General features: G+C 49.2%; 1 protein-coding gene across 1 annotated transcript in view; it reads left to right on the top strand.

Annotated features, from left to right (window-relative positions):
- Positions 1-6,999: 6,999 nt before the first annotated feature.
- The window catches only part of ARG2 (arginase 2), a 49,949-nt gene continuing 47,555 nt past the window's right edge, over positions 7,000-9,393 (top strand). Inside the window, 2 exon segments of the mRNA XM_030215529.1 lie at positions 7,000-7,448; positions 7,795-7,867. Of these exon segments, the coding sequence (XP_030071389.1) occupies positions 7,332-7,448; positions 7,795-7,867 (190 nt within the window). The 5' untranslated portion in view covers positions 7,000-7,331.

Here is a 9,393-nt window from a genome sequence, read left to right as displayed (position 1 = left end):
CTTCCTTTTCCCTCATCTCATCTCCTTCCTCTCTCTTCCCTCCCCTCCATCCATGTGCAGCATTTCTTCTCTCCCTTCCCTCTCCTCCATCCATGTCCAGTATTTTTCCTCTCTCCCTCCATCCATGTCCAGCATTTCTCTTCTCTCCCCTCCATCCATGTCAAGCATTTCTTCTCTCTCACCTCCATCCATGTGCATCTCCTTCCTCTGTCTTTCCTCCCCTCCATCCATGTCCAGAATTTCTTCTCTCTCCCCTCCATTTGCATCTCCTTCCTGTCTTCCCTTCCCTTCCCTCCCCTCCCCCCATGTCCAACAATTCTCCTCTCTCCCTGCCCTCCCCTCCATCCATCCATGTCCAGCAACCCTCCTCTCTCCCCTGCCCTCCCCTCCATCCACCCATGTCCAGCAACTCTCCTCTCCCCTCCATCCACCTATGTCCAGCAACTCTCCTCTCCCCTGCCCTCCATCCATCCATATCCAGCAATTCTCTTCTCTCCCCTGCCCCCTCCATCCATCCATACCCAGCAATTCTCGTCTCTCCCCTGCCCCCATCCATCCATCCATACCAGCAATTCTGTTCTCTAGTCCCCTGCCCCCCTCTATCCATCCATACCCAGCAATTTTCTTCTCTCCCCTGCCCCTCCATCCATCCATATCCAGCAATTCTGTTCTCTCCCCTGCCTTCCTCTATCCATCCATACCCAGCAATTCTCTTCTCTCCCCTGCCCCCTCCATCCATCCATACCCAGCAATTCTCTTCTCTCCCCTGCCCCCTCCATCCATCCATACCCAGCAATTCTCTTCTCTCCCCTGCCCCCCCTCCATCCATCCATACCCAGCAATTCTCGTCTCTCCCCTGACCCCCTGCCCCCCTCCATCCATCCATACCCAGCAATTCTGTTCTCTCCCCTGCCCCCCTCTATCCATCCATACCCAGCAATTCTCTTCTCTCCCCTGCCCCTCCATCCATCCATATCCAGCAATTCTGTTCTCTCCCCTGCCCTCCTCTATCCATCCATACCCAGCAATTCTCTTCTCTCCCCTGCCCCCTCCATCCATCCATACCCAGCAATTCTCTTCTCTCCGCTGCCTCCCTCTATCCATCCATACCCAGCAATTCTCTTCTCTACCCTGCCCCCTCCATCCATCCATACCCAGCAATTCTCTTCTCTCCCCTGCCCTCCTCTATCCTCCATACCCAGCAATTCTCTTCTCTCCCCTGCCCCCTCCATCCATCCATACCCAGCAATTCTCGTCTCTCCCCTGCCACCCTCCATCCGTCCATACCCAGCAATTCTGTTCTCTCCCCTGCCCCCCTCTATCCATCCATACCCAGCAATTCTCTTCTCTCCCCTGCCCCCTCCATCCATCCATATCCAGCAATTCTGTTCTCTCCCCTGCCATCCTCTATCCATCCATACCCAGCAATTCTCTTCTCTCCCCTGCCCCTCCATCCATCCATACCCAGCAATTGTCTTCTCTCCCCTGCCCCCCTCTATCCATCCATACCCAGCAATTCTCTTCGCTCCCCTGCCCCCTCCATCCATCCATACCCAGCAATTCTCTTCTCTCCCCTGCCCCTCCATCCATCCATATCCAGCAATTCTGTTCTCTCCCCTGCCCTCCTCTATCCATCCATACCCAGCAATTCTCTTCTCTCCCCTGCCCCCTCCATCCATCCATACCCAGCAATTCTCTTCTCTCCGCTGCCTCCCTCTATCCATCCATACCCAGCAATTCTCTTCTCTCCCCTGCCCCCTCCATCCATCCATACCCAGCAATTCTCTTCTCTCCCCGCCCTCCTCTATCCTCCATACCCAGCAATTCTCTTCTCTCCCCTGCCCCTCCATCCATCCATACCCAGCAATTCTCGTCTCTCCCCTGCCACCCTCCATCCGTCCATACCCAGCAATTCTGTTCTCTCCCCTGCCCCCCTCTATCCATCCATACCCAGCAATTCTCTTCTCTCCCCTGCCCCCTCCATCCATCCATATCCAGCAATTCTGTTCTCTCCCCTGCCCTCCTCTATCCATCCATACCCAGCAATTCTCTTCTCTACCCTGCCCCCTCCATCCATCCATACCCAGCAATTGTCTTCTCTCCCCTGCCCCCTCTATCCATCCATACCCAGCAATTCTCTTCGCTCCCCTGCCCCCCTCCATCCATCCATACCCAGCAATTCTCTTCTCTCCCCTGCCCCCTCTATCCTCCATACCCAGCAATTCTCTTCTCTCCCCTGCCCCCTCCATCCATCCATACCCAGCAATTCTCTTCTCTCCCCTGCCCCCCTCTATCCTCCATACCCAGCAATTCTCTTCTCTCCCCTGCCCCCTCCATCCATCCATACCCAGCAATTCTCTTCTCTCCCTTGCCCCCCTCCATCCATCCACACCAAGCAATTCTCTTCTCTCCCCTGCCCCCTGCATCCATCCATACTGTGAAGGGGTGGAGCAGATGGAAGTGGAAGGGGAAGGAGTGAGGAGGCTCAAGAGCAAAAGGAGACAGAACAGAGCCTTGCCTTTACTACTTCCCGAGAGAGAGAGAAGAGAAAGGTTATTGCCCCCTGAAAAATGGAGGAGAGAAAAAGACTACACTACCCAGCAGCCCCGGCGCAAGCCCTGGTATAGAGATTACCTTCCCCAGCAGGTCACAGGAGAGAACTCTGACAAGGCAAGGGAGGGGCCCCTGGAGGGTAATCAAGTGAACGAGGAACAGCTGAAAAGTGGGTGGGACGAGGAACCCATGGAATGGCAAGATGCTGAGGTGAGGGAGAGAGAGGAGAACACAGAGGAGCCGATGGACCTCACAGCCTGGGCTCATTCCTTAGGAAAAAAAGCTGAAAAAGCAGGTGAACTAGTGGTATGGCAGCTGGGTTGCAAGGGGAAAGGAAAAGGGTCATGAGGGAGGAGGGTCAGTGTATTGAGTGACCCAAGAAAGGGTGGGACCTTTTTTTTTTCTCCCCAAAATTAGTTCAGGCTGTTATGAACTGTGTGTTAAAGGTGCTGTTTGAAGAGGGGTTATTGACTCCCCCTGTGTGAACTGTTCACAGTGGGAGGAAGCTGGTTGTTGGGAAGTGGTTGCTCAAGCCTGAAGAAATTGTTTGTTGGGAACTGTTTATTGGGAACTGCTTGCCAAAGCACCAGGAGGAAACCGGGAACAGTTTCTTTCTTTTTCTTGTGTTTTTTTTTCTACTGCCCTTCACGGACACTTCCTCCCTGGCTAAAGGGGAGGAGGGGGGAGAAGGAGAGCACGGGACTGTAGCCTGCTTAAGGTGGAACAAACTGAGTTCTGGAAACTGTGGAGTGGAGTTGGGTTTACCCCTGTTGTGCTAGTGCCCTGAGAGGAGAAACAAAGGGGATTGTGTTTTGGATGCCTGCTTTATTTTTGTTTTGAAACTGCTGGACTGTGAATCCCAGAAGGAAAATAAAGAGACTTGCTGATTTTCTTTTGAGTTTGATTTCTGCAAGCCCTGCCTTGTGGACTACAGTGGGCTAGGAGGTTGGGACAGGAATCCTGGTTTATAGCCAGATTGTCCAAGGCAGAGTCAAGATCCCGCGGACCCTGGAGGGGAGGGACGAATCTTTCACAATACCCAGCAATTCTCTTCTCTCCCCTGTCCCCCCTCCATCCCTCCATACCCAGAAATTCTCTTCTCTCCCCTTCCCCCCCTCTATCCATCCATACCCAGAAATTCTCTTCTCTCCCTTGCCCCCTCTATCCATCCATACCCAGCAATTCTCTTCTCTCCCCTGCCCCCCTCTATCCATCCATACCCAGCAATTCTCTTCTCTCCCCTGCCCCCTCCATCCATCCATACCCATTGATTCTCCCTTGCCCTCCCCTCCCACTGCCATCTACTGGTATGTCCAGTGATTCTCCTTCGCCACCATCCTCCCCGCCCATTCATATCCACCTGCCCGCCCTCTTCTCCCCCCAACATCCCCCTTTTTCTTCCTGCCACCCTGCGTGGTTTAAATCTCTTTTATTAACTCCGTCGAAGCCACCACGTTATTGAAAGCCCTGCCCGTCTCTAGCCTTCCCTTCGTGAGTTCATTCCCTCAGAGTCCCACCCTCGCAGAAAGAGGAAATGATGTCAGAAGGCGGGACTCTGAGGGAACAAACTCACGAAGGGAAGGCTAGAGACGGGGAGGGCTTTCAATGACGCGGCCGCTTCGATGGAGGTAATAAAGAAGATTTAACCCCCACCCCCCCTCAGGGCGGCTCAGGCAAATGAGGGCAGTGGTGGGAGGTGAGGTAAACGGGGTAAGCATGGCTCGTGGTGCCCTCCTGCCATGCTTACCTCGTTTACCAGAGCCGGCTCGCCATGCAGAACAACCAGCTCGCAAGATCTTTAAAAATTTAACAACCGGCTCTTGCGAGCCAGTGCGAGCCAGCTCCAGCACACCACTGGTTAAAACCCTGTTCTAAAAACTGTTGAGGTTAGAAAAAGGTAAAAACTGTTCTCTTTCAAGCAGACTGCTGAAATTTTAGCCATCTCTACACATATTGGACTTGATTCTATAAATGGTGCCAAAAAAAGTAAGCACTGAATGCTGTTCTATAAAGGATCCATATAGAATAGCGCTAAGAGGGGGATTCTATATATGACACCAAAGTAATTTCTGCCTAATTGTATTCTATAAGCCACACCTGGATTTAGACATGGTATATAGAATAAGCTAAGGCAGCAATCATAGTGCCTAAATCTGTATGCATCCATTTACAGAAATGAAAGCATAGCACAAATCCCGGTGCATAGATTTAGGTGCAGAGGGTCATATTCTATATGCGTGTAAATTTCGGAATGCCCATTTCCCCACCCATAACCATGCCCCTTTTTATCTGTGCAAGTTAGAAGTTAGGCGCAGTGCATTACAGAATACGCTTAACGAGTTGTGCATGTAAATTGTAGTTATTGCCAATTAGTGCTCATTATTGCTTGTTAAATGCTGTTATCAATGCTAATTAGCTTGTTAGAATTCATTTGGATTTCTGCGCAGATCTGTAAGCACACTATATAGAATCCGGGGGTAAGCGCATAAATGATTCCTAAGTTAGGTGCCAATCAAGTCTATTCTGTAACAATGTGCATAAGTTCTAGAATTCCCCGACACACACCCTGAAATGCCCCTGTCCATGCCCCCTTGAAATTAAACGCTATAGGAGTTCCGTGCATATGTGATGTGCGTGTAACTCCCAATTAATGCTGATTGGCTTTTTAATCAATTAAGTTGCATCCAATTTTAGTCACCATATATAGAATCCGGGGGATAATGGCAGAAAAATACCATATGGTATATCCAGTCTGCCCATCCACACCATCTGTTCAGCTCTGTAATCTCTTTCTCTCTCTCTGAGATCCCATACTTTTCTTTTTTAATACAGATATTGTTCCTGTCTCCACCATCTCTTCATTCTATGATCCCTAGTTTCAGAGTGCCTTTCTCTTGAAAGAGACTCCCCTCCTGTCCATTATACCTTGGAAGTAGCCAAATGTTTCTCTGTCTCTCCTATCCCACTTTTGCTCAAGAATATACATGTTAGTTTTTAAAGTCTCTCCCCATCTGTTTCAAGCAAAGATAGCTGACCAGTTTAATAGCTGTCTTCTGTGGACCAACTCAAACTTGTTTTTGGCCTTAAAAAAAAAAGGTTTGTAGTATCTTTTAAAACAGTCACACCAGCATACAGCATTTAGATTTAAATGAGATGTCCAGTATTCTGCCCATATGATCAGAGCACTGTGCTCTGATCGTACGAGTCGAATAGCGCCTTTATGCCAGCTCGGAGCATTCCCTCCTTTCCAGCACCGCCTCCAAAATGGCAATGCCCTGCCCTGCCCAGTACATCCTCGGATGCGCTGGGTGGGCCTTCCCTGAGAGTTCTCTCTTATATGGTAGGGAAGCCCCACCCAGCTTATATGGTAGGAAAGTCTCGCCTAGCACATCCCAGGATGCACTGGGCAGGGTGCCACTATTTTGGAGGCGGTGCTGGAAGAGGACCAGGGTGGGTAGGGTGGGGTGTGTAGCCCACTGGGCCAAGAGGGATTTTTTTGTGTGTCAGGGGAGTCAGGGGGCATGGAATCCACCGGACCTCCAGCCCCCCCCCCTCCCCTGTGCCCTTGTGTCGTGGGGGGGCAGACCTCCAGATCTCATGTTGCTGTCAGGGGGTGTGGGGGCTAGTGAGGCCACCAGGGCCTTGCTTTTGGGGGGGGGGGGGCTGGGGGGGTCCCACAGGCTTCGCCTGTGTTTGACAGGTCCAGGCTTTTTTTACAGCCTGGACCTATCAAACAAGTGCAGGAGGATTGTGCCTAAGTGCATGCCCAGGCACAATCCTGCATTTCCCCCAATGATCAACGCTTATAACATGCCTAAATTTGTATGTTATTAGCATTGATCATTGAGGAGTTAATTCCCCACACTGTTCTGGCACTATTTTTTGGGTGCTGATTTGGAACAGTGCAGGGAATTGATCATTGGGGCCTCAGTGCACCTGAGAGCATCATAGTTAGGAACATATTCATTCACTCTGGGGTAAGGTGTGGCGATAGTGCTGCTGGAACGTCATGTCATTCAGTACAGTACAGTTTATAAAATAATAACTGTAATGTCAGAAAAAAACATCAAGAGACATCGGAGCTCCTGTCTCATGTTATGGGCTCTGCAAAACTATAGTAGGTAGAATTAGGGGGGGGGGGGGCTATATCTCTGTGGTGTAAAGGGGTAAATCTTGATATAGGAAGTCCAGCTGTACACAAAATGGCAAGGGTGACATGTGTATTAGTAAAAGTCTGGCACGCTGTCATTTTTTAAGTCATGAGTTAGGAATCCTGTTTTGACGGTAGCTATCAGTCTCACCGCAGCGGTCACAGTCCTTCTCCTAGAGCCCCCGGGTGGCTCTCGCTGTCCCTCCTTCACACACACCGTAAACAGCCGCCGATCTCCGTCCCCATTAGAGGGTTCATAGAAATCGTCAGGTCAAATTCCTGACCTGGCCTGGGATGGACAAAGAAAGGAATCGTCACTCACCATCTGCCTGCCAAGAACGTCTCAGTGCTGGGGGTGCTGCCTCTGACGTAAAGGCACACCTCCACCAGGGTCTGCGTTGATTGGAGGGCAGAGCGGAAAAGGGCGGAGTCACCGCGGGCACCGACAAGCCGGCTCAGTCATAAGTGTTGAGGTCATGCTCTACAGCCAGACTGGTTCCACTTTGACTGGGTGCCTGCACCGCTCCTGCCAGTGTATCCCCTCAAACCGGCCGTCTTTATTTTATTTGCTTGTTTTTATTTCTATCATTAATTTTGCTTTTAATCTTCCGAATTCGAGAGGAGAAACATGTCTATTAGAAGGAATTTCGTCCGCATGCTGAAAAAGCAGTTTAATTCAGTCACTGTGCAGAACAAATGCACCCACTCGGTGGCTGTGATCGGGGCACCTTTTTCCAAAGGACAGGTAAGACAGCTGAATCCGGTACATTTGTTTCAAGAGCACCAAAGACAGACGATGGTTTTCCCCATTGTTTTTCTCATTCTCAAAGCATCTTCTTGGAACAGATGCGCTTGCAATCCCTTAAACCATTCCGTATCTTAATGTTTAAATCATTCCCGCAGTCTTTTGAGAATTGTGTAAGCAGGACTGAAATGAGTAATGGGATCCGTTATTATCCATGAAAATGGGTAGGGAAAAGGGGAAGAAGTAAGGAGCTTATATAAGCCCCAAATGGTCTATATACAGTAAGGTACTGAGATCATGTTATAGTTTACAAATTTGTGTTTGTTTGTTTTCTATCGTACTCCAGAAAAGAAGAGGAGTTGAGCATGGCCCAGCTGCCATTAGAAGTGCTGGACTGATAGAAAAGCTTTCTGGTTTGGGTAAGGTCAACTTTCAGGCTTATGTGGCTGAGACATTGTGATAGTATGTTATAAATACAAAGCTGACTTCCCAAAACTAGTTTTCCTAATAATAAACTTTTGCAGATAGCCATAGGCCTTCAAATCACTTACGTTAGTGGTCTGCTGACCTCCCCTCCCCAGCTCCAAATCAGGGTTTGAGATTCAAATTCCCACCCCCCTACCCTGATAATAACCTCAACATGTGGGCAGACACTGTCATTTTCCAGAATGGAAATATCAGGACACAAGACAGTGATGATTTCTCCTGCCCCTTACTGGATTTGGTCCTTTTGGAGTGAATTGGAGGGGATGGGGCAAAGTGGCAGTACACATCTGTGTATGATCTGGAATGTTGTTCTGTGCATAAATATTAACCTTCACAAAAATATCTTGCAAGTCTAATATTTATGCACAGATGTGTGCTGGTACTTTTGTTTTGTTCAGACATGTGCACAGAGCTGTTAGATCTGTCTTGTAAAATTGTAAGCACTTGGATACAGGAAAAAAAAAACCTGGCTTTAAATACTAAAATCTGTCTTTAAATCCTCTCAATTAAGGGGCATGTTTACTAAGCTGCATTAGTGTGGTAAAAATCCCACACTAGCTGCTTAACGCTGGAAGGGACGGAGAGTAGGCATGACAAGAGTGGAGCAGAGGAGTGGCCATTGAGAACAGCCACCATGTTGGCTGTCATGACTGCCTGTAATGCTTCTGCAAATACCCGCCACTACAAGAGGAGTCAGGAAGTGTAGCACTGCTGCATGTGCCCGCTTCTCACCTCAGCATCCCCTCATCTACTCCCCCCCATCAGCTGCCCAACAAGCATGATGCCACCACCTGACCAGCCCAAACATCATGTTTCCACCTCCCAATCCCACCTGACTTCAAGATTCTCCTTACCTGATTCCCCAATACCCAAGACCCACCCCCCAACAACAATCATGATGCCCCTATCCGGAAATGCCACCTGATGAGGACCCCTCCACTCGATCCCTACCTGACTCTCCCCCACCTCTCAGACCCTTCTGAGAATCCCCTGGACATACCTGGGGGTCATCCATGGTGGACTGGTCCAGGTGGGAGCAGTCCCCTCCCATTGTGGTTTGGCTCTGACTCCAAAATGTTGGCCACTGACCCCTACTACTACTACTAGGGGTCATCCTTCCATATAAGAAGAAAATATCCCAAACCTGGCAGTACATTTCTTAGATTGTGTATGCTGTAAAATCACCTGTTTACTTCTGTGCATTGCAGCGGAATACCTAATGAACTCATTGTCATCCATTTTAATAAAGTGTTCACCCATGTGTACCACATAAGTTAACTTCTGCATTGAACCCCTTTCTGCATTGCGCACTCTAGCTTTTTGCATCAACCCAAAGTCATTTATATCTGTAATCTGAAGTTTCAGAGCTGGATATTTTCAGTTGAATCTGAACTAGTGAATTATCCAACATTAGAAATAAATGTACTCTTTTAGACTGTTAGATTTTCTCTACAGTTTG

The sequence above is a fragment of the Microcaecilia unicolor genome, chromosome 9, assembly GCF_901765095.1.
Source record: "Microcaecilia unicolor chromosome 9, aMicUni1.1, whole genome shotgun sequence".
NCBI lineage: Eukaryota > Metazoa > Chordata > Amphibia > Gymnophiona > Siphonopidae > Microcaecilia > Microcaecilia unicolor.
This window is presented reverse-complemented; position numbering and strand designations above follow the sequence as displayed.